The sequence below is a fragment of the Aythya marila genome (assembly GCF_965140915.1).
Source record: "Aythya marila genome assembly, chromosome: Z".
Classification (NCBI taxonomy): Eukaryota; Metazoa; Chordata; class Aves; order Anseriformes; family Anatidae; genus Aythya; species Aythya marila.
In genome coordinates, this window is record NC_139080.1 from 37883943 (window position 1) to 37910226 (window position 26284).

At 39.4% G+C, this 26284-nt stretch overlaps 1 protein-coding gene across 2 annotated transcripts in view; it reads right to left on the minus strand.

The window, feature by feature from the left end:
• Positions 1-26284, minus strand: part of PCSK5 (proprotein convertase subtilisin/kexin type 5) — a 253825-nt gene that overhangs the window by 165298 nt on the left and 62243 nt on the right. For both annotated transcript variants that reach the window (XM_082784364.1, XM_082784365.1), the window contains exons 4-5: positions 14456-14599; positions 12160-12236 (exon numbers count right to left, since the gene is read on the minus strand). In XM_082784364.1, the coding sequence (XP_082640490.1) occupies positions 12160-12236; positions 14456-14599 (221 nt within the window). The remainder of the gene's footprint in view (positions 1-12159; positions 12237-14455; positions 14600-26284) is intronic.

A 26284-nucleotide genomic window follows, 5' to 3' on the forward strand; every position in this document is an offset into this window, starting at 1 on the left:
GCAACTCATTACAAATCTTGTCGTCAGCTTCACCATGAAGTCGAGCCCACAGAGATAATGCCTCAGATGTCTGTGACCATAAAAGATCCATTCAAAGCTATTAAAATTACTCCTGGTTCTAGTACATTAATTAAGGTTCAAGTATTAACAGCAATCTCCTGATAAAAAGACTTCCATGAACATCACTTGCATGGCATGAAAACTTATCAGTTTTTACAAATTGTATCACTGTATTTTGATCTTTTTGCAGTAGACACTGGTTTTACATTGTTGTTGCTTTTTTTTTTTTCCCCTTAAATTATTAAAAAAAATAAAATCATGTGTGCTCTCAAAATCACATGCACAAGTGTATGTGGAAGAAATGACTATGGGAGAGAGGTAAAAAGGGACTCATGAACAAATTTTTGTGCTTGTTAGGCAGGTTAGTTGTTACTTCTAAAGCAGAACATTCTGTTATTTTCTGTCTCAATTTATTTTTTTTAATCCTTTTTGGGTAGAACAAAATGTACAGGTAAAAGTAAAAAAATATCTTTTATTAGAAACCTGAGTGGTGGGTTGACTATGGCAGGCAGCTAAGCCCTCATCTGGTCCCTTGCTAACTCCCCTGCATTGGGCTGAGGGAGAGAAATAAAAGGGCTAAAGCAGGAAAATTTGTGAACTGAAACAAAGATAAATTCATAAATAAAGAGAAAAAAAAAATAAAGTGATGCAAAGGCAGTCATTTACCACCTCTCAACTGCAGACCAGTGCCCAGCCAGTCTCTGAGCAACAGATACTTTGGAAAAACACACCTGCCCCACCAAGTTTTACTGTTCAACATATTATATGGCACAGTCCAGCCCTTTGGTCAATTGGTCCCCCTGCAAGCCTCTTCCACACTCCAGCCTCCTTGCATAAGGCAGCACAGTAAGAAACGAAACAAAAACCTTGATGCTGCCCAGGCACTGCTCAGAAGTAGCTAAAACACAGGTTAGTTAGCAAAACGGGTTTGGTCATAGATCTACAGCACAACAGCATAGTAGCTACTATGAAGAAAAATAACTGTCCCATCCAGACCTAGTACGACCTGGTATAACTAGGAAAAATAAGCCAAAATAAACCTTTTTTTCAGGACTGCCAACATTCCTGGACTGCCATGGCTAAAACAATGTAACACTGATGCCTTTGCTCTTTATCACCTTAAATTTGGGGCTGTGAGCCTTCTCTGTACTTTTGGTATGCTGGGTACAAGTTGCCCAGAGAAACTGAAAATATCCTATCCCTGGATGTGTTCAAGGCAAGGTTTGATGGGGCCTTGAGCAATGTAGTCTAGTGGAAGATGTTCCAACCTAAACCATTCTATGATTCTATCATACAAACGGACAGAGATATAGACCTAGCTCCTTTTTACCTAAAAGCCTCCACATTAAAGCCCTATCGTTTCTGGTTAATGAAAAAACAAATAACAGGAAAAAAAAATCAAAATATGCAGCGTCAGTTCTACTGGAATCACATATAAACAGAAATAACAAAAATCTGATGGATACAAGAATGCAGATCTGAACTTTCAGTTTAGGCATGACTTGCAGCACAAGCAGTCCACTGAACCAATGAAAAGCAGTTTGGGGCAATGCTTTGGGGGAAAAAGGATATTTATTGTTCCATGCAAGAAAGCTACTGACGGATATTCATGTTTTCACAAAGTAACAATACAGTGATGGGCAGGCCGGACATGGACAGCTCTTTACCCATTTTGCATACTCCGTTTGTAATTGTGGAAGACTGCTTTTGCAGCGTGACAACGGTTTGAAGAAGTTAATATTTTATAACTCTAGATCTCCACTAAATTCCAGCCTGGAAACATAATTCCCACTTATTTTGAATTCTGACTGCAATTTCAATTAGATATGCACTATGCTTAATACTACATTACATTTGATGCTGTTGTGCATGGACAATGCCTTTCTCCCATTTCTCTTTAGAGTTGTCTATATTTGCAATTGTCAAAAATTTGTTTGAAATTCAAACCCCACTTTTTTAAGGCTTTTTAAGGTTAATTCTCACACATTCACTAGGGTGGGAAACAAGTTAGTGGCTGTTCATCTCATGTTTATACAGCATAAAGAATAGTGCAAGGAAGCAAGTCTGGGCTGAAAAGAAATGTAAAACTTACCTTCTCATCTTCTCTGTGGTACTCTTTGACCTCTATCCACTAGACATGCCATCCCACATGCTAGAGAAGTAAGCAGGCCATGGCCTGTACCTTGGCTTAATAAAATCCAAGATTTGATGAAGCTTTAGCACTCTACAGCAATACAAATAATTTTCAAAGCAGGTTAACTTCTTTAGTATGGATCCCAGCAGCACAATCTGCATTTATGATGGATACCAATTTCTTTACTTCTGCATCTGAAATTCTCTACCTTTATTGCTTTCCTTTGGGAAAAAAACAGTATGTTGCCTTCAAGAGATCTATCTCACTTTGCTTAAAGTGTCAAACATAGTAATTTGACTGTGTATCTTTAAGAAAAATTACAAAATCACAGTAATGCAAAACAAAGCTAGAAATAAAAAACCTGCCTACAGCAATAAACCTACATAGATACATACTTTTTCATTTGCAATAAAAAGCTACATCTGAAAGTTTTATCCTGAAAATGTCTTACAAAAACATCTATTAAATCCATTAAGATGTTGCTCATAGCATAACTTTGCAGAGCTCATTTTTTAAAAGCATGTTATTTAGAAAAAAAAAGCTTGATTTAAAAAGCTTTTGATACCAGATTCAAAATTGCTTTATCAAACTTGTAATTAGAGGTTTGCTTTTAATGCTACAACTATTAAAAGGGGAATAAATCCTGTATTTTGTTTTTGTACATGCTGGCTGAGAAGTCTCAATGAACCACATTTTGTACTTCTGACTGAGCTGACTATTGTGAAGTTAGCTGGCAAAACCAATTACCAAACACACAATACAGATTCACTCTAAAACTTTCTCTAATAACTACAACGTGAAAGGGGGACAACATAAAGAAATGTGTTTTTGCTCTCAAATTCTGCTTGGTTGTAGACCTCTGATGTGCAAATGCATGCAACCTGAAACTTTTAGTGATTTTACTGAATCAATGGTTGTCTACTGGACTCTCTCCACCAAAGTTCAAAACCTCAAAATATAGACACATACTTAGAGGAAATACCAACTCCAGGAAAAAGACCTTCTGTAAAACAAAACAAAACATAATGCAACAAAAACTTCAATTTCCAACTCTCCGTGAAATTCAGAAAAGAGAGCACCAAAAATACAATAAATATGAAAGTTTATATCCTTCCTATATTTGACTTTGAAATGAAATGGAAGATCTGACTCATTGCTATCAATTATTTACATACAACAAATAGAAGGAATTGCATAATGATTCAGAATGTCATCTTATTTGTGAGCTCATTGTCTGGTATTTCAATAATTAGAAACAGGAAAAAGGCTTTCCTGTAGAGATGTGGTTGAACATTTGAGATCACAAGAATCTTACACATTCTGAAAAGGAACAGCACTGCTCTTCAAACAACAGTTATGTGATGAGAAATACCGCTCAACAACCTATACCAAGGTAATGAAAAAGGATGAGTATTTTCTTCTGTGAACAGTTGGAATTCCTGTTGAACTTTGATTTTTGTTAAAAAACCTGCTTTAGATTAAAAGAAAAATGGGAATTCATTTATACAACATTTTTTATTTAAGGAAAGTAAGTTTTCTCCAGAAGGTTTTCAGATGTGCATCAAGTTTCTCAATCCTCATCCGAAGAAAACAAAGGATGCATGAAGATTACCTCTGAGGTATGGCCATCTAAATGACAGGACTGTTCATTTGGTAACAACATACAGGGACTCCAAACAACAGTTAAAACAGGAAGGGAAAAATGTGCTTCAAATGAATCTGTAAAGTAAGCCTACTTCAGCACAGAATGATTCTGCAAGCTGAGTGTTAAGATGATATTTACCTCACTTATTCCTACAATTACTACACTGGGACCTTTAACAATGGCAACTGGCAAGTGACACAGATCTAATATCTCATGATCTTTATGCTACATGATGCCCCTAGGCATTTGGTTGGGTCACTAGATCATAATTGACTTGGAGGCTAGCTGATGAATCACAACCACTTCCCCTCGTAAAATGTGTCGAATCTCACTATAAGCTGACACAGATTGAACTCTACTTCATCAGTAACATCTGCTAAAATTGGAGTGCAATAGTATATTGGTCATAACGGTAGTGAGTTTAAAACCAAAACATGATATAGCAGGACTGCAAGTTCTGACTGTAGCTTCTATACCATCAATGTCTGTATTAATTGGCTTCACAAATGAATACTTCACCAATTCATGGGGAAAAAGTCCAAAATCTGCACTTTCCTGAAAATCCTGACTGATATCCATTAAACAAGCAGTGACAGTGCATATTTAGATACTAGATACCTGACACTTAGTCATTGGTACTTGAAACTCCCACCAAGATTTCCTGCCCCAGCTGGATGCACAGAAGTCTATGGGGCCTCATGGGATTCCTCCCTGAGCTGGCTGATGTCATCGTGGGACCTTTCTCAACTATTTTTCAATGGTCTTGGGAATCTGGGGAGGTCCCAGTTACCTGAAAGCTGGCAAATGTTGTTCCAATTTTCAAGAAGGGCAAGAGCGTGGTAGTTAAAGGTCTGTCAGTCTCACTTCAATGCCTGGTAAAATTATGGAGAAAATTATTCTGGGAGCTAATGAAAAACACCTGAAGGACAATGGAGTCATTGGTTATAGCCAACACAAGTTCACAAGAGGAAGGTACTGCTTAATGAACTTAATTTCTTTTTATGACAAGGTCATCCAGCCTAGTTGACCAAGGGAAGTGAGCTGATGTAGTATTTCCAGATTTCAGCAATATGCATGATACTGTTTCTCACGGTACCCTTCTGGACAAAACATCCATCCTACAGCTAGACAAATGCATAGTATGATGGCTATGAAAATGCCATGGCTTTTTCCATGGCAAAAGCCGTGCCATTGGCTGATGCGTTGGCCTCAAAGGTTTAGAGTTAATGGGGATACATCAGGCTGATGGCCAGTCACTAGTGAAGTTCTGCAGGGCTCCATTTTGGGGCCAGTTGTCTTTAATGTGAAACAGCTCCCAGACAACCTCAAACTTGTGCAAGACTTGCAAGTTCTTCACCAAGAGGGTGGTCAGGCACTGACTGGGACAAGCTAGGGCAGTGGTCACAGCACCAAGCCTGTGGGCCTTCAAGAAGTGTTTGTACAATGCTCTCAGATGTGGTTTGATTTTTGGGTAGAACTGTGTGGAGCCAGAAGTTGGACTTGATAATCCTTGTAGGTCTCTTCCTACTCAGGATATTCTATGATTCTGCAATTCTGTGAACAGTACCACATTGCCATGTGGTAATACTCTAAATCACCCCCTTTTTGAGGAAAATGTATCTGTTATCAGTGACACTTCACTGTCATTGGACAGAAGACATTCTGTCAGATGACAGAATCATGAATTCTTTGGGTTTTAAGCCTCTAGAAGCTGCAGAAGAAAGTCAAGTTGAAGAATCATAGTACACAAAAACAGCAGACACTAAGAATGGAGTTTCTCTCTGAAATCCTCAGCCGTATCCTGAGAGATGATACATCGTTCCAAATTATCCAGAGTTCAGCCTCTTTGCACACCTTAAGCACTGGGTTTTCCAGGCCTTCCCTGTAGGTGTGAACCTCGGTATCTGCAGTTCAGTGCTTGAAAGACTTAAGCACAAACAAATGAAAAAAAAAACAGTGACTAGTCTAAGCCTTTGCTGAATTCTTTGTTGTTGTGACTAGTCATTTGACAGCAGCCTTGTTTTTTTCACACAAAAGATACAGCACAAGATGGTACAGCAGTGCTTCTCAGTACTGCTTAGTTACCCCTCTTTCCCCATGTTTTGAGTTCAACACGTGATACAGCCAGTGCAAAATAATAGTAATAGCTGCATACTGGCAATCAGAGTGTACAAACTGTACAGACAGGTACCCCCACTTGTCAGCACCCTTTTCTATTACACTGCTATGATGGGAACCTTTTTTGAGATGATCTTTCCAACCAGCAGTGCGAGACGTCAGGTTCCCCGTGTTCGACTGTGCTCTTCAGACACCTGCTCTGAAGAGTGTCACTGAAGCTTTTTACTTCTACTTTATTGACAATCCAGAGGACAACAGAAGCTGATCTGCCTGTCTAATATCTAGTGTCCCTTCTGATTAAATGACTTAGGATGTACTACAGGTCTTTCACATAAGCATCTGGTATAAACAATCAGCTTGTCACTGCTGGAATAAAATTAAGCCTTTGGCATTTTATTGAGCAACTACATTCATTGATGTGACCGGGAGAAGAAAGTAGCAATGAATTGAAATGGATGTATTGGTCTGCCACTGAAAAACAATGTCAATATGCTACATCAAGCAGGACTGAAAGTCATTAACTCGTTAATTTTTTTGCTATTGTGAGGTAAGATGTAAAGCTGTCTGAATACTGCAAAGTTTAGCGAATAGTACATCAAGTAAATCAAAGAATAGCTTGTGTTTCTTATAACTTTTGAATGGCAAAAATTGCTGTCTCATTAAAAAATCATTGAGAAGGTTATTTAAACAAGTTATTAATGTAATGGGCTCCACTGCTGAAAAATGTTGAAGAGACATTCAAAAGACTGACTCATTGTATCCAGAACAGAAATGACAGCTTACTTTTATTTTTTCTTACCTAAGTTTAATACAAATTGCATCAAAGCCAACTGGTTGCATCAAAGCTTACTGATTGGAGTTTTTAAAAAAGTCCTCTTTTAGAAAGTACCTGTTAGTAGAGCAAGACCTAAGCTCTAAAATATCAGCACAAGAAATTTCTCATGAAAAACATTTTTTTTTTAATTATTTTTTTTTTGGTCAGAATAACAAAGCATTTTAATTCTAAAAAAATTTCTGTTTTCTTTCTGTAGCTGCACAGTGTGCATACTACAATTTCAGTGAGCCCATCTGCTTTCTGTTCAAGGACCTGTGACTAGCAATGTGCAGATTTTTTTAACATGGGTGTTTAAAGGTAATGATGGGATAACAGAAAAAAAATTAAGCAGCAGCACTCAGCAGTAAACCAAAACAAGATGCTTTGCATAGCAGGAATGACTTCATCCACAGCTGACTGCTGTCTCTAGCCTCTGAGCAAAAGGAAGTTCTAGTATAGGCCTGTACCATTTACAAGCTTCATGAGTTGCTGCCAATTTGTAGAAACCAAAGTAAACTTCTGGCAGGACTCCTACATACCATAGTAGTTAAAGAAACTATCGTCCCACCCTGATTTTGACTACAAGCCTTGAAAGATTAATCTAATGTTTCTTTCTAGCCTCCTATTCTCTTTAGCTAATAGAAGATTTAACTGAAGTTTTAACTTCAAAAAAATCATTTTGGAAAGTGCCACTCTGGTTATCAACAGTCTCTTCATAAAGCCTCAGTTATTTTTTTTTCTCATTCCATTTTCCTCACTAATAAGTCTTGGCAACAGAAAGCATTCACTACTAATTAAAAGTGAAAAGCTAGCAAACAGACCCAGTACCCCAATGCGTACAGCTCTGTGCAATGCTGCCCAGAGACACCTGCTTATTTTTTACAGAACTTTTTACCCTATGATTCCATCCCTTAACATTGGGTTACAAAATGAAACAGAATAAACTAGACCATTTCATGAAATGATAGTGAATTTATATGTCCCCACCTTTACTGGAAAACACAAATGTCCATTACGCAATGTTATTCAGTTGCTATAGCAGGAGGCAGGAATCAACTGAATTGATCCTGCACATTGCAAAGTCTTTGCAAAGTATGGCTTTCAGAATGCTCCCTGGTTGTGGTTACCTCAACTTCCAGGCACAACTTGAGATACCTAGTGCCAAATGACCACATACACTGGATAAGCACAATTCCTGTCCTGATATCTAAAGACACTTTAGACACCTAAAAATATAGACAGACTCCTATCAGTACTTTTCATTGCCTATGTAGATATTTAATTTTTGCTGAATCCAGTGGGAATTAGGGAAGGATCAACAGACTCACAATCTGAAGGTAATTAGGTGCTGCTTTCCAGGCTAAGTGTATCTGATAATTAGAAATATTGAGCCTTTAAGCAGTTAGGCAGCCAAGTAACCTTATACTGAAAGCATGTTCTGTTACCTCTGTGTCCAGCAGCTGATTCTACACTGACAGCCGTGGGTCCTGAAAAGGCTGATGAAGTGCTGTGCCTGCCCTCCTACCATCACATTTCACCTCAGAACCTAGGGTCTGAGTGCTTTCACCTGAGACGTAGGGTCAGAAAGTTCAAATCCTTCATCCCTGGGAGAAATGAATCTGCCCAGTGTTATCTTACATAAAAAACTCTAACTAGCAACAATACAGAAAGCAGCCTTTCTTCTCTGGATATGCTTTGTAAAAAAAAAATTGATGGCTTTGGTAGTTAGCTAAATGAAAAGATTCATCTGTGACTCCCAGCTGGAGATCATGTCCTTGCAGTGCCAAAGATGGCGAATCCCTGGAAAGCCAACTGAACTGGGAGACCTCTGAGTGCACCCTCACCATGTTCCAGCTCTGGGGACAGGAGCATCATCATGTAGATGAGCCAGGGTGAGTCCCCAAAGTGTGTTTGTAGGACAGTAGTGGAGAGCGATGTGCTGTGATGCAAACTGGCAACTCAGCTGAGGGCCAGACTGACTGTCACATCTTTTCTCTAAACTCCTTGGAGGCTACTGCCAGCAACTGCCCACCCATCACAGGCAGTTCCACGGACAACAGTTGTAGCTGCTTGGGGCATTATCATACAGTCATCTTATCTCAGTAAACCCAGCCTTTACAGTAAGAGGTTCAGGCCATGCTTCATTTTCCCTATTTGTGCCTGTCTAGTTCTCCTCCGACCTCAGGCTGAGCCGAATGAGGTACCTACTTGACCTGGCTGAAAATGAAATTTGTTGTTGCTAGCACAATTTTCATCTTTATTAGTTCCCTACTCTGGAGAACTACATGATGATTTGGGAAAGACAGGAGGAATGAACATACACGAGGTAAGGAGTACAGGTCACCAGCCATTTGAGGTGACCATGTAACCACAGCTTTGCTCTGCCAGCATCTTTGTATGGGTCCGTAATTCAGACAACCAGTTCAAAGCTAGGGCTGATGCTGAAGTGGTCAGCCACACAAATTAGTTGTTGCAGCAAAATGAGTCGCAATGCCTACGGGCCCTGGGCTGCAAACAATTTACAATCTTATGTTCATACTCTATTTTAAGGTGACTCATATTCTTAAAAACCTTGCTGGCAGTTCTGAGACTTATCATACACCAAAACAGAGACTTCTTTTATTACCTACCAAAACATTTATAGCACATTTGCTGATTCTAACTTTTTGACACCAATGACAGCCCACCTCTAAGGCTAAAATAATAACAGCACATGAAATTCCTCAATTAAAAAAAAAAAAAAAGCTTTTGAAAGAGCAAGAATTTATAGACTTTTTTATTCATTCCTCTGTTTCAATGAATGTGCGTCTTCAGGATATGTCCTAAAAACTTTGATGTAGCATAAGCATTTTCATTACAAGCATCTGGTTCTGAAATCTTTGGTTTGTCACTAACTTAACTGAGTCAATACAGCCACTGGGTCTTTCAACCATTTGTTCCACATTAGTGTTTTCTTCCTTGCATAACTTAAACTAGTCTGCACGTGCAGAATATTTACACATTTCAAAGCAAAGGGTGTTATTGAATTTATCTATATATTCTCTCATGGTACTCTTGCTTCAGGAGATTTCTAGTGAAGAAGAGGCAGATATGATTCAGTAAACTGAGATTCTGTATGAAAATAGGATGAGAAAGATATGCCTAAGGGGCAAAAGGGGAAGAAACAGTTCTTGCATGTACTTGTTTCTACACAAAAATATTTGGCAATAAGCAAACAGCATCAAATAAGAACAACTGAATGAGAACAGATGCTGATTGCAGTCCCAAATAAATAAACTATTATTACTATTCAGATTAATACTGACATACTATTTTTTATGCTAAACAGGATTTCTAGTCATGTATATATGTATATTTATTTATATGTTTTTTAAAGAGTTAAATCCTCACAGATTTCATATCTCAGCCTACCAGAAAGGATCAGGCTGACTAACCAGGCAAGTATTCAGCAGAATTTGCCTTAATTTTCATATTTATTTCATATAATGAAAGCAACTATGACAGGTCCTTGAGACTCACTGTAAGATGAGTGCATGTATATGTAACTGGCAGCTATGTGTAATAAGGTCCTGTTGTTCAGCATGTTTATGTATTTTCCCTCCTATATTGACCAGAAGAGCATTCTCCCATCAAAGTGTGGTCCAGCATTGCTCCAATTGCTTCCTCCAGTCAAGCCAAGGCTAAGTTTTCTGTTGACTCCCAGTGAGTTAGCTCACTCTTGCTGTATTCTTCTGGAAAAAGTTTGTGAGATTGCAAGGGAAAAAAAAGAAAAAAAAAACTCTACCAAAACCAAACAAAAATAAAAATTAAAATTAAAAAACAAACAAACAAACAACAACAACAACAAAAAAACATGTATCCAAAAGCACTTGACGTCTGTAAAGAACAAAGTTTCACCTCCTGTATTCTCTCTTCTGTAGGCAGGTAATATCAAATGCTTTCCACAATAAAGAACACCAGACCTCAAGGAAACAGTATGTACATACAGCATGTTGACAACTAGAAGGATCCCCTTCCTCTAATACATGTAATTCCACAGAAAGGTATTTCTTTATGCCAAGTTGTCGTGGCTTTGGTTGTGACAATAGTAATTTTCTTCACAGAGGCTTGTTTGATTCTGTGTTTTGGATTTTTGATGAAAATGGTGCTAACACGCTGATGTTTTCAGTTCTTGCAGAGCAGTGCTTGCACAGAGTCAAACATTTTTTCTGCTTCTTGTGCTGCCTTGCCACTGAAGAAACTAGGAATGCAACAGGAGGTGGAAGGGGACACAGCCAGGTCCAGACTGACCACAGGGATATTCCATATCATATGACATCATGCTCATTAATAAAAGATGTGGTAAAGAAGGAGGAAAAGGGGGACATTGGGAGTGATGGCATTTGTCTTCCCACGAAGCCACTATGCATGCTGAGTCCTGCTTTCCTGGATGTGGCTGAACACCTGTCTCTCAATGGAGCAGCAAATGAATTCCTTGTTTGACTTTGCTTGTGTGCCCAGCTTTTGGTTTGCCTAGTGAACTATCTTTATCCCAACCCATGAGTTCTCTCACTTCCACCTTTCCAATTCTCTCCTCCATCCTACCCTGAGAGAGTGAGCAAGCAGCTCTGTGGTACTGAGCTGCCTGCCGAGTGAAATCACTGCACAAGTACCTAGTAAAACAACTTTACCAACTGCACTTAGAAATACCCATGGGGACAGAATGGTGGCCCTCTTCCTGAGCCCTGTGAGTTTGTCCCCAAGACTTCACAATAGTACATCCAAAGAGCAGAGCTAGAATGACAAATACCAGGAAGTGCTTTGAAGGAGAAACATATCACTCATGCTGATATATTCAGACAGTCACATGACACAGATATCATAACTAGGCAGAATTGCTATTCCTGGGTTTATATGGTTTCTAGCAAATTTCTATGTGTAAAATCTCCATGAGGTTAAGACTGAAAGTATTAGAAAATATTAGAAAGGTAAATCACCACTAACTTTTTTTTTTTCTTCAAAACTCAAAGTCTATGAAGTTAAAGGAAGTCAGAAGCCAAGACAGTTGTTACACTTAACAACCTGCCAATAACTCACTGAAGTAGTATCTAAGAAAGGTAAGAGCCACCACTTTATATTCTGCATCCCAAAGGGATTGAAAATGTTTCCTTTCATGCACCCAGAACTCTCAGACTAATTTTTATGTGGTTTTGGATTGCTCCAAATGCATTCAAAGAGTAAGTGTCATGCAATGTGCATGGAAGAGACATAAATACATATTTCACAAAGATTTAAATACAAGTCATGCTGCCTTATGGGGATTCAAGTTTTCCCGGCTTTCACAGAAGAACTTGTATGCTCTACTTGAGGAACTACATTGAAAGTGTCATGAGTGTCATAGTGCCTTACTTGTTCTCGTTGCTGGCATCATATCGAGGCATAGGGTCAAAATCATTTCCATTGACATCAAAACTGGCCTGCGAATCCTGTAGCCAACAGGAGAAATAAAATCAGTTTCTCATTAATTAGTCATTGAGTCATGTAGCCTATACATTCTTCAGCAGGTTTGTACAAGAGAGTCATTAGGTTAACTAACATTCCTGCGGTTTTATGATGATTGCATTTTTTTAGGAAAGGATTATGTATTTAATAATAATGGGATTTACAGATTTTATTTTATCTTTGGAAAAAGGAAGAGAATAATGAATGCTCTGAAAAGCCATAGTTCAGTTGCATAGGGGAAATAGAAAGTGCAGTTTCATTAAACCAAAAAACCTTCTAAGAAACTTTTGGAACTTCAGAGAGTTCATTTTCAAAACTGGGATTTCACTAAATGTTTCAAGATTCAAGAAAAGTTATCTGCAGCATGATGACTGAAGTTTCAGGAAACAATATAATTTTCTTAAGGATATTAATATAAAAAATACAGCTTCAAATGTATTGAATTCCTATTTGTTTGGGAGTGTAAATGTTTCAAATATATTGAGGGTATCTGCACATTTCTACTTCAAATTTTACCAGGATTCTTACAGCTGAAAATAGTTTATAGAGTAAACATCTGATGGTTTGTATGGCTTCCATTAATCCATGTGGTAGCATGCAGTGTGTTGACATGGCAAGCAGTTCTTTTTAATCTCTTATTTTTTCAAAACCAGTTACCACATCCACCTCAAATATTCCTGTTTGCAGCCACACCAGCAATAATCTGACATATAGAAGGCATTTGTCATCAAACAAGCAATGTGTACTGCTTTGGGGGAATTCCTTCTTGGTGTGAGGAAAAAGAGAGAGGAGGTGGTATGGGAATAAATAGCTGCTTTAAATTCAGTGGAAGGACAGTACTGGGATGAAGTGACAATCTGGATCATTCAATGAGAGGGTAAAATACTTTGTTTGTTTAAACAACTTTAAAGATTAAAGAGAAAGATGTGGCATGCATTAGGATCAATCACATACTGACAAATAGGGCAACAGCCTGTCACTTCTATTTATGCAGTCCTCATGTATTTCAGATCTGAGTTCCACGTGCAGCATGGGGAAGGATGTAAGTGTGGCTAATTTAAAATAAATGGCTTTAAACTGTGGAAAAGACTGTAGCTTTTGATGGGTTATTAATGATATTATTGTTGCCTTTATGTCTTAAATGTTTTGTCAAGATGGTATGCTACCTGGAAAAAAGCCTGTGTTGAGAGTTTTTTTTACAATGCCTATGACTCTAACAGGACTAAATGTGTATGCATGCCTTGTGCTGGTCATCTTCACTGGTTATACTCAACACATCTGTATTTGTTGTTTCTTTATCTTGTGTAAATATAAAGCTCACACATGTCACTTCAGAGAAATAATAAGGTTGCCAAGGTGCCAAGGTCTTGTGCTTTTGGGTAATGCCTATTCCTGAAACTCAGGAAAAATCACTCCAGCAAGCACGGTTGTGACACTCTGAGCAGCTTTAAGTTCAGATACAAACACAAGAAGTCACCCACTAGAGAAGGAACTTCTCTTCACATTATGCAGTCCTTCCAAGGTATATTAAAACAATCATTTAAACATGATGAACCACAAGCAAAAAGAAACTTTCTGATGGGACATGAAATACCGGACATGGTAAAAAAGGACACTGATCTCCTCTTATTGTAAACTGGGAAGGGGCTCACTGGAGTTTAGAAAGACTCATTATAAAGACCACAAAATATTCTACACCTCTTTTTAATTGAGTTATAACCTTTTCCTTTAATATCATTTCCAGCAATAACTAGCTTTAAAAATGAACACATAGAACAATACATCTAACATTACAGCCTTTGAGACAAGAGCTACTGTCTTGCTAGCTAAATGTATTTGTCAAAAACAGACTTCAGCTGCTCACATTAACTGGAAAGCAGAGTATTTCCATTCCTTAAGTTCTGCAAGTGTGAAGATATTAGGTAAAATAATTGTGGAGAAGAGGAAAAATATCTGTTTATTGGTCCCGGTCCTTCAGAAACGCAGGACTCAGCTACACAAGGCATCTAGATATTAAAGACATTCTGGCTGAATATAGTCTTAACTAAAAGAATACAGACTATCAAAATTCATCTATTTTCCTTCCAATTTGAGGAAAACATTGTATGAGTCTTCTTCCTTCCCTCCTCCCTCCCTCCAATGAGCAGCAAATTTATTGCACGGTAATAATGCAGCAGCAAATCAGACTCTAGCAAACACTCACATAATTCTGCATCAAGTCTGGATGGTTTCTTTCAATGCCGTCATCCAAGATGGTGACCACAACATTTTTTCCAGTGTAACCTCTCTTCCAAGCACCTACTATATTCATATCTGATTGGCAATGATGAGTGTTATCACTGCAGTGCTGTGGAGAGAAGAGGAGATAAAAATGTTGGATGTTGCAGACTAGTGAGCAGTATGGGGTTGAGATATTATCCTACTTACGTCAACATTACCATTTAAATTAGCACAAGCACATTGATTTGAATAGCAACTATACAAGATAAACACCTTCATTTAGAACGAAATGAATAATTAAAAAGAAACGCCTAATTGTATGAAAATTGTTTGTCCTGTTATTTTATATTTTTTTTCTCAGATTACTTTTCATGCTAAGCAATAGGAAAATGAAGCAACCATCCACAATAAACCACTAGGATCTGTGTATAAAATAAAAGGACTATTCCTGACTGTTAAGTGCCCTTATTTTAAATGTACATTTGAATTATTTTATTTTTTTTTCAGAAAAACAAACCATATGTGGATAAAAGGAGACAAAAGCCTGTACAGAAATGGCCACAAAAACAAATACTGCTTTTTGGAGCTTATGTGCTGCATAATTTCTTGACAGAATGTTTGGAAAGTAATCCAGATTCACTTCTATCTACAAAAGAAGACTTTTGGCAGGTTTTATGCAGTATCAGCAGGAGATGAGCAGCAGTTAAGAACCTGTAACCAAAGACTGAAAAACTTGCAGCTGAAGGTGTCTAAAGAATTGCAGATAGTTAGACAGAGAGCAGTCTGTGATACAGCTTTCAGTGCATCCACGTCTGGAGAAAAGAAAAGTTTAGGGTACTTTAAAACCGAAAGCCTCTTCTTTCTTTGACACAAATGCACCCAGATCACATGAAGTGATCTGGTGTGCTGTGACAGTGAGACGTGACCCATGGGTGTCCATCTGCCCCACCAGCAGCTCTGGCCTGCAGGCAGAGCTGTCTCTGCTGAAGCAGGCCCATCAGCTCCCCTTCCTGTAGCCCCTTCCAGGCTCAGGCAGAGCAATGGGCACAAATAAGAGGGGAAAAGCAAAGGGTGGGAGGAAGGAAGAAAAACAGAGACTGACCCTGAAACTTGTATCGTAGCAACAGCACCCATGCTAGTGTGCTTGGCACTCACTCCCTGCTCCACGGCCTTGTGCCCTCATCTCAGCCTGATGTTTTGGTGCCCCACAAATAGTAAGCAGTATGAACACATCCTGGGAGATGCACTTCACCTTGAGCTGGCCCAACCCTTTCCTCCTAAACATGAGCACACTACAGGCTAACATGCAAACTGACATCAGGTTGCTATCACATCTTACTTTTCCTCCTTTTTCTCCCTTTTCCTCCCTTCCCCTGCACTTTCATAAACAAACCATTGGATTTAAGAGTGGTCATTTGCTGTTACTAAATCAAAACTGCATTATTAGGTACTATATGCACATACATACAGCATACATTCTTCCTTGCCGTCTTTTCCTTGTGCATGCAAACATCCACTTGCCTGCCTGACTCTGTCTATCCATCCACACACAAAGGCACTTGAAGACTTTCAGGGCCCTGTTCCAAAGAATGTACAGGCCTGGCTTAATGCTTTTGTTCTGTGTACTGCTTGGAAATGCTCACACTGCTGGATTTATGGAATTAACTACAGTCAAAACCTGCCCTCTATATACTGAATGTAATGGTTGTACACGTCAGGCTTTCTAATGTACAAACAGCAATATCAAAAGCATGTGATGCTTCCAGGTGCCTTTGTGCTTTTCAAAAGTGTTACTAATTAAGCATCAGAAAATGCCCACAAAACTGATGAGTATCATTAATCACAATTTATTGGTGTGAAGACAAGGAGACAAAAAGTGGAAGAACCTGCCCCCAGCCACAGAGCAAACCCAGGAGAGAAAGGCAATTCCTGGCCCTGGCCTCCAGTCAAAGTAACTGGGACACTACTTTGCCCCTTCATCCCCTTCTCTGAAATTTCCAACGATCCTTTGGATGCTTTTCTGCTCATTTTGTCCTCTCTTCATGGGTAATAATCTTGTTGTTTTGCTTCCCAGCCAGTCAAACCAGGCAGGATGAGCAAGCAAACGCTTTTTAATCCTGAAAGGGATGCTGGCTCTCTGAAAGCATATTGGCTCTCCACCAGAAGATGACTACTTCTTCCATTAATGCTGCTGGCATGGCCTGTTGCCCTCACTTACCTCTCCTGAACTGCTGTTTGTGGTGGTGGCAGAAAGGAGTTAATTCATCAGCTGTTTTGCCACACACATGCAGGTGAACACAATGAAAGAGATATTGCTCACTTTGCCATGTGCTTTGTTAGCGTGCAAGAGATGTACCAGATGAAATTGATATTCAAATTACCTTGCTCTGCTCCAAGACTGGGCAGAAAGCTAGTCTAAACAAAATCTTTCTGCATAAAAGAAATTCCAGGAGTAAAGCAGGCATAAATGTATGTGCCCACATAAAACTTTAGATCACAGCATACGTGACATACAGACAGAGAATACAAAGGCAGTGGAGATCCATCCAACTGGGAGTAGTTCAATAGCAGATGAGGTGTTCAGTTCTTACTGTTAATATATGTTACTTATTCTCAAGTCTTATTAATAATAGCAATTTTTTCCAGCTCTGTTCCTCACTGTTCTTTCTGCTTTTACTACTGTTTTATCTATGCTTTTCTCTCCTTGTTCCTAGCTCTATTCTTCTCTGCCAATACTATCTTTTGCCAATTAATTTTTCGTTTTGTTTGATTCAACATCTGATTTCAGCTTCCCCAATTATGCCTTATCTCTGTATTAAGATTAATCTGACTGTGCACATTTCTCTCAAAGCAGTCAGAAGATTTGGCTTTTATCAGGAACACTTCACATTTTAGAGAGCAATTACTCTTCCAATGCTATGTAATATTGTAGAGATACACCGTTTCACATGGAATACCCTCTAACATGCTATTACTTGGTTTCACTTGCACTCTTTCCTGTCACTTTAAAGTACTCTTTCCTTCAAAAACATTTATTGTAAGGAATTTTCCACTATTGAGTTCCATTCTATTTTTTATTTTTTTTTTTAACCATGTGCTGCTTCTTCACACCTATCCAACTTACATTGTCAGCTGCTTAACAGAGAGCTGTTTTTAAAGAATTTGGAAGCACTGTTTCAATTTATAGTGTTAGCCAAATAAAAAAGAATAAAATAACAGTCATGATAATAAAAATTATGTGATTCACAGAGATGGATTTTATATCAGTGGGCATTTATTGAATTTTCTAGCTTATTTTCTTTTTTTTTTTTCCTGTTCTCTCTTTTCAGAATTAAAAACAAACCTTGTCATATTAATGTATAAAAGGTTTGCAAGGTTTCTATTAGACCTTTTAATCTTTGAACTGTTGTTATCTAATTTTGAAGGCAATAGTATAAACCACACTTGAAATACAGAATTATGGAATAAATTTGTCTATGGAATTTCCCCCTCCTCCCAGCAGATAAAGTAATTCAGAAATTTCCTGCATTGGTACCATGACTAGACAACTGCAGTGAACCAGCATCATTTCAACATACATTGGTTTCATCTATTGCCTGGAGGATACCATCAAAATGAATAAACAACCTCTCACCCACTTACATAGAGTAATTTGACTGAGATTTTTAAAAGGCTCTCAAAGAATGGTGTTTTTCTTTAGACTGTTTAATTGGAAAATGTTAATGATACTACTTTTGGTATTTAATAGAATCAGTCTGCAAGGGTGAAAGGCAGTTGAAGGACGCATAGGAAGGGAGGGACCTCTAGCAAAGAAAATGTCAGATATGGAACGTTTCTCATACTTGAAATTCAATTACTATGAGTGTAAAAAGACAAAATAATCACTTAGGCATCTTTGGACAGACAATTTGAAAGCCTGCCTCTGCAATTAACAAGCAGACAAAACATTAGAAAGTTTTCTGTTTTGACTTATTAGACTCCAATCATTTTCAATGCTTTCAATGTTAGACGTGTGCTTGGATTCTCTTAACTATTTTGTGAAATTCTGTCTAAATACTAGCCTGTAGTCATTGTATCATTATTTTAACATTTCCTGTGTGCTGCACTAATTTTGGTGGGCTTGATATATGTAGTTAGGGATCAATAGCAAAATGGAAAATGGAAAATTAAGAATCATATTAATGGCCAAAACCTCTTGGAATTCCAGAACTTGAAATCAAATTAAAAGAACAGTTACTATGAAATTCTGCTCTCTCTTTTGCCGTGCCTATAAAAAGAGTGTAGAAATAGAAATATCTAATCCTGTGACATGAGGTCTTTCAGAAAAGATCTATTGTGTTCTCTGTAAGTCTTCATAAGGTACGTTATTTTGATTTCCTATAGTTTTTGAGTAGCCAGGACTTTTTTGGACTATATATATGTATATATATATTCATATCTGATTATTAATATAGTAGGATGAACATAAATTATCAGCTTTTAACTTCAGTAGAGGAGACATCCTGATGCTATGTTCAGCTTTTTGAGGTGCAGTGTTCTAAGTTAAAACTTGTCAATTGTTCTTGTTTCCTGAAAAAAAAAAAAAAAAAAAAAAAAAAAGAGAGAGAGAGAGAGAAAGAGAAATAATCTGTTTTCTTTATGCTTTTGATGTGATCCAATTTTAAAGGGAATGAAAGAAATAAGCAGAGAGGTAATCAGGAGACATGGAAAGGCAGGATACTTATTAAAATGGCTCTCGTAATGTTACAGAAATCATGACAACATGCTTTGAAGAGCATTATAACCTGAAGAACTGAAGTGATTTACTGAAATTACTTTTTGGTTTCTCTAGAATAAGCAGTTGAAAGCCACATTTTCTAAGATGACTATTAAAATAATGTTTCTTTTTAGAAGTATTTCTCACATTTTTTTATTCTTTCATCACAATATACAAAAGGTGAAAGGATTTTTATAAGCAGAATGTATACTTGCATAATTTAAAATTTTTTTCTTAAATATAATGTGATATTTATTGCATGATACAAAGCAATTTCTAACTGTATAGGAAATTATTTTCTTCTTTGTTTCACCTTTAAATAACTTCTTTTTACAGCTGCACACAATATTTGAAGATCGATCAGGAGTAGACAGATAATATAATTGACTGATTCATCTCAAACACAGGATTTTTTTTTCATTGAATTGTGTCTGACTTCTGGAGCCATGTGTTTACTGAATTGCTACTTTTTACTTTTTTTTTTCTTTTTTTAATCTGTGTCAGTATAAATAGAAATATTCCAAGAGTGCACCATCTTAAATATTTAAAAACAATTTATTGCTTGTGCAACTTGAGAAAGTTTAGTTAATTTACTTCAGAGATGAATGTCATTCATCTTTATTGATTCTTTAGGTTAACAAATAAAAATACAATTGGAGACCCATAAGAACAATTATAGGCATACATTATTTTACGCCTGTTTAAGTAATGAAGGAGAACAGGAAATCAGTATAAAAGGGCTTCTTGTATTCATTGGAGTATCTGATGACTACAGTCAGACAAGAATAACATACAAGGCTGTTTTTATGTTTTTTGCAGTGAAAAATATGGAACTCGTAACTCTTATTCTTTGTGTTTACATTGCTATTCTTTCCAAAAATAGAGTATTTCATAATGCATAAAATTTGTATTCAAGACAATTCCATTACTTTTCCATCATGGGCAACATGGGAAACCAGTCAACACTGGTTTCTTCTGCAACCCATGTGCTGCCTCAAACATGAATTAATTTAGGAAAGCACTGCATGTCCATGTTCCATGGGCTGCCAGGCTGATGATGACTTTTTAGGAGTGGAAAACTTTCCCCTTTTCTAGCTATGCAGATGGCAGAATTTCTCTCCCTGTTGCAAATCCTAGAACCTGCAGAGGCACAGGAATAGTGTGCTTCTAACATTGCCTCTTTGTTCCACATGGGGCATGTCTTGTTGCTCCATTAGGATGCCTGCCTCTAGTCCTGTTTCTTTCCCAAGTGGAGGGAACTACAGAGACTCCTTCAAGGCAACAAGAGATGTAGCTAAAACTGCATCATGGTTATTGAGTGTGTTCTGCTGCCTCCACTAAACAAATGTGAAAAGGGGTATTCACAAAAATGCAAAAGGCCCACCATATCCTCCACCAAACAGCACAGCCACATAAAAACACAGAAAGAAAAGAAAGTAAAAAAGGAAAATGTGAATTAAAGCAGCCAGGATGTGTCTGCTTTACTTTGAAAGTACAAATTGTCCATATGACTGGCGTGCTATTGACCTGGTGCAACTGGTATACCTTGAATATGTACTAACATGTTGTAAGATCTATATCAACGTATGGACAGAGTTCTGCCTTGGAAACGTTGGAAAAAATATAGGTACCTGATGAATAACCTCCTGGGGAAGCAGCAAAGGATAGATGAAGGAGGAGAGAAATAATTTCCACAGCTTGTGGCTACTGCTAAGTAATGGAGGAAGAAAATAAGCATGCATAGAAATACATCCCTATATGTAGCAGTGTTCTCTCAAGATGCCTGTATGATGACTGTTACTACTAATGGTGCTGCTGCTACTACTGATGCTGCTACTACTATACAAACAGCTTACTTATCAACAAAAGGCTGGAAAGTGAACCAAAAGTTAATGTGCTAAATGTTAATGTGTTAAAGTTAATGTGCTAAAAGTTAATGTGTTAAAGTTAATTTTAAGTTAAGTTAAAGGAACAGAACAGGACAGGTAAATGACTGGCTGAGGGAGTGGTGTCTGGACCAGGGATTTGGGTATTTTGATCTTGGGCCGTCCTTTGAGAGGCCGGGTGTGTGGGCTACGGACAGACACCAACTGAGCAAGTGGGGTTCAAGTGTTTTGGGGAGCAAGCTCTCTGGGCTGATTACCAGGGCTTTATACTAGGTTTGATGGGGGAAGAGAGGGGAGCTAAAGGTGACAGAGAAGGGCTGGGGGAAGTTGTCACTTCTGTCACTGTGGAAGACAGGGAAAAACTTCTGGGCTCTCCCATAGGATTGTCTGAGGGCTCCTCAGAGAGGGTAGCATTCCCGATCCCCCGTCCAGTATCTTCTTCTTGCATCCCCACAGGGGTAACTGCACCTGCTACTTCCCTAAAGTGCCTGTACACCAATTCACGGAGCATGGGAAATAAACAGGATAAGCTCGAGATCTGTGTTTGGTCGTGGTGCCATGATCTCGTTGTGATCACTGAGACATGGTGGGACAGCTCGCATGACTGGAACACAGTCATGAAGGGCTACGTCCTCTTTAGGAAAGACAGGCTGTGGAAGCAAGGGGTTGGGGTTGCCCTTTATGTGAGGGAGCAATTAGAATGTACCCAGCTCCAGCTGGGGGAGGGTGAAGGACAAGTGTAGAGCTTGTGGGTAAGAATTAAGGGTTGGGCTGGTATGGGAGACATGGTGGTAGGGGTCTACTACAGGTCTCCAGATCAGGAGGAGGAAGTCGATGAGGCCTTCTATGAGCAGCTGCTAGTAGCCTCTCAATCACAAGTGCTGGTCCTCATGGGGGACTTCAATTACCCAGACATCTGCTGGGAAAGCAACTCAGCCAGGCACAAGCAGTCTGATGCAGGTGGTGGAGTAGCTGACGAGGCATGGGGTGCTCCTGGACCTTGTTCTTACCAACAGGGATGGCCTTGTTAGGGATGTGAAAGTAGGGGGCAGCTTGGGATGCAGCGACCATGAGATGGTGGAGTTCAAGATGGAACTAGGCAAAGGAAGTAAGGCTAAAAGCAGGATTACTACCCTGGACTTCTGAAGAGCCAACTTCAACCTCTTCTGGGACCTGCTTGGGAGTATATCATGGGATAGGTTGCTAGAAGGCAAGGGTGCTTGTGAGAGCTGGGCTACATTTAAACAGCACTTCTTTCATGCTCAGGATTGGTGCATAACGAGGAATAGGAAATTGGGGAAGGGGGGCAGGAAACCTGCATGGATGAGCAAGGAGCTCATCAATAAGATCAAAAGGAAGAGGATGGTCTATGAAATGTGGAGAAAGGGCCTGTCCTCTTGGGAGGAGTATAGACGTGTTGTCAGGGCCTGCAGGGACACGATGAGGAAGGCTAAAGCCCACCTAGAGATGAGGCTTGCAAAAGAGATAAAGGATAGTAAGAAGAGTTTTTTCAAGTATATAAACAGCAAGAGGAAGACTAGGGATAATGTGGGTCCCTTGCTGAATGAGGGGGGTGTCCTGGTAACAGGAGACACTGAGAAGGCAGAGATACTGAATGCTTTCTTTGCTTCAGTCTTTGCTTCAAGGACACTCCCCCGGGACTCCTCGCCCCTGGCAATAGGACAAAGGGTCTGGGAAATGGAGGGCTCCCCCCTGGTGGATGTGGGAGTGGTTCGGGAGTGTCTGAGTGGGCTCAACGCACACAAATCCATGGCTCCCGATGGGATGCATCCGTGTGTGCTAAGGGAGCTGGCAGATGTGATTGCCAAACTGCTCTCTATCATCTTTGAAAGATCCTGGAGAACAGGTGAGGTGCCTGAAGACTGGAGGATAGCCAATGTCACTCCGGTTTTCAACAAGGGCAAGAAGGAGGATCTGGGAAAATACAGGCCAGTCAGTCTCACCTCTGTCCCTGGAAAGGTATTGGAGCAGCTTGTTCTGGATGCCGTCTCCAAGGAATTGGAAGAGAAGAAGGTTATGAGGAGTAGTCAGCATGGATTCACCAAGGGGAAGTCGTGCTCAACCAACCTCGTTGCCTTCTATGATGGCACCACCAGCTGGGTAGATGGAAGGAGAGCGGTGGATGTCATCTACCTTGACTTTAGCAAGGCTTTTGACACTGTCTCTCATGACATCCTGATAGCAAAGCTGAGAAAGTGTGGGATAGATGAGTGGAAGGCAAGGTGGGTTGAGAACTGGCTGACTGGCCGAGCTCAGAGGGTGGTGATTGGCGGCGCAGAGTCTGGCTGGAGCCCTGTGACTAGTGGTGCTCCCCAGCGGTCGGTGCTGGGTCCGGTCTTGTTCAACATCTTCATCGACGACCTTGATGAGGGAATAGTGTGCCCTCAGCAGGTACACTGATGACACAAAGCTGGGAGGAGTGGCTGACACACCAGAAAGCTGTGCTGCCATTCAGTGAGACCTGGACCGGCTGGAGAGATGGGCAGGAAGAAACCAAATGAAATTTAATAAGAGCAAGTGTAGAGTCCTGCAGCTGGGAAGGAACAACCTGAAGTATCAGTACACTCTGGGGGATGACCTGCTGGAGAGGAGCTCTGAGGAGAAGGACCTGGGGGTCCTGGTGGACGACAGGTTGACCAGGAGCCAGCACCGTGCCCTTGTGGCCAAGAGGGCGAATGGGATCCTGGCATTCATTAAAAGGAGCGTGGCCAGCAGGTCAAGGGAGGTAATCCTGCCCCTCTACTGTGCCCTGGTCAGGCCTCACCTGGAGTACTGTGTCCAGGGCTCCTCGGTACAAGAAAGAGAGGGATCTCCTGGAAAGAGTCTAGTGGAGGGCCACGAAGATGATACGGGGCCTGGAGCATCTTTCTTATGAGGAAAGGCTGAGAGACCTGGGTCTGTTCAGCCTGGAGAAGAGAAGATTGAGAGGGGATCTCCTCAGTGTATATAAATATCTGAGGGGTGGGGGACAGAAGGATGTAGCCAACCTCTTCTCAGTGGTCTGTGGGGATAGGACAAGGGGCAATGGCTGCAAGTTAGAACACAGGGAGTTCCGCACTGACATGCGAAAGACCTTCTTCACGGTGAGGGTGATGGAGCCTTGGAACAGGCTGCCTAGGGAGGTTGTGGAGTCTCCTTCTCTGGAGATATTCAGAGAATATGTGTCTGGACGCCTACCTGGGCAGCCTGCTCCGAGGAACCTGCTTTGGCAGGGGAGTTGGACCTGATGATCTTTCGAGGTCCTTTCCAACCCCTACAGTTCTGTGATTCTGTGATTTTCACCTGCCTAAAATCCTGTTTAAGAATAAAAATAATTATTTTATTAGTTAGAGAGAATATATGAAAATAGCAGCTGCTCCCTGGCCCCAGCTGTGCAGCATCAACCCTGGGGATCCGGTATTCACGAAGGATGAATAATTCCTCAGAGAGACAATTCTTTCCATTCTGCCATTTTTTGTGGCCTTTGCTTCATTGCTTCATATTTTTATTTGACCTCCTCTAAGTCCCCAAAAAAGAAAGAGAAATAGGGCAGTTTTACAGAAAGTTCCAAGATGCTTTTTTTTTTTTTTTTAAATGCATCAGTTCATGGAGTCCATATAACTATATGACTGCTTGAGTGCTCACGCGTTTAAAAGTCTTTTTTACTTCTCTTGGTCATAAAAGATTTTGAAAATGTTTCAGATCACAAAAGCAAAAAAAAATAAAATAAAAAAATCTAAGCTCTTGATTTTATATGCAAATTCAATACTATATTCTGGCATGACTTGTGAGTTTTGAATGCTAGAGGCTTGTAATACTAATCTCCTTAACTCCCTAACTTTCTTTCCAGCCTGAAAGGTCTCAAACAAAGCTGTAGATTGCGGTTATCACTGCAGATATGTGGTATTTAAACAGTGACATAAATCAAAGAGTACCAGCATACAGATTAAATGTTGATTGTCTGAGTTTTCTTGTTCTTAAGTACTGTAGCCAGTCTAAAATCCACCTAATTTCCAGATTTCTGAGTACAGAATGGGCTAGAAAAAGCCTAAAGGGCATCAGAATTATAAAAATAGCCATATTGCTTGTATGTGCTGTTTATTTGGCATGTGTATTGTGAGGATTTGACAAATGGTAAAACAGGAGCATTGCAACATGAAAGAACGTAAAAAAAATTAATATTGGACACTTAAAAGAAGGTGCTTCTATAGTTAGCTGAGTAAGATATTTCTGGTTTTATTATCATCTGCTTTCAGTGATCAGTTTACATCTTTTGACAAAAAATTCAGAGTTCCTAATCTTTCAGTTAAATTGTATGAGTAAAAATTAACCTGAAGACAGTTTGCAGTCACCTAATAGACCAACCTTTTTTTTATCTCTCTCTTTCAAGCTAGACTCGATGTTTTGGTTATTTCTAAGATAACAATTAAACAGACAGATGGTAAGTCTTGCTTTAAAATAGTTTCCATAACTTTCTAGGGATTCTCTCTAAGCTATAAAAGACACTTTCTTTGCAACTTCCTTTTTAAGCCATTTTGAGGAGAAAGACTACTACCCTACTACCCCTCTACCAAGTTGTTAAGAAGCATGGGAGAGGGGCTCATTTTATTCAGACTGTGTGAACATATGTGACAGAATCTAACTCACCATACAGAGGGAACTCTCTGAGCAGATGGCTCCAATTAATCATTAACCTTCCTGATAAGACTGATGAGAGTGGGAGGAGACCAGGGCTTATACAAATCCACTTCATTGCCCTTCCTCTTTTTATTTCACAAGGATAAGAACGATGTTTAAGAAGTATACGCTGTTATGCAAATACTGGAGTAAGGAGAGCTGATTTAGGAGGGCTTAGAAAACTTGTTTTTCTAAGAATGTTCTGAACTTGTATGGATGAGAGGACTTGTGAGAAAACAGATGAAGAAAGCTCTGAACACTCATACCCAAATTTTTAAGGACTTTTGCATTACTGCAGTGTTTTGTTTTGTTGTTTTTTTTTTTTTTTTTTTTTTTTCCTCTCTATTTTACATTGTGGTCAGATCCCTTTGATCCATGAGGCAATAGCTTGGTGACATCTGGTGTTAATGGTGGTGGGATGTCCTGAGGGAGAAGGAGGGTGAGAGGGACAATGAGAGGGAGGGATGTGAGACAACAGGACTCATTCAGGAGT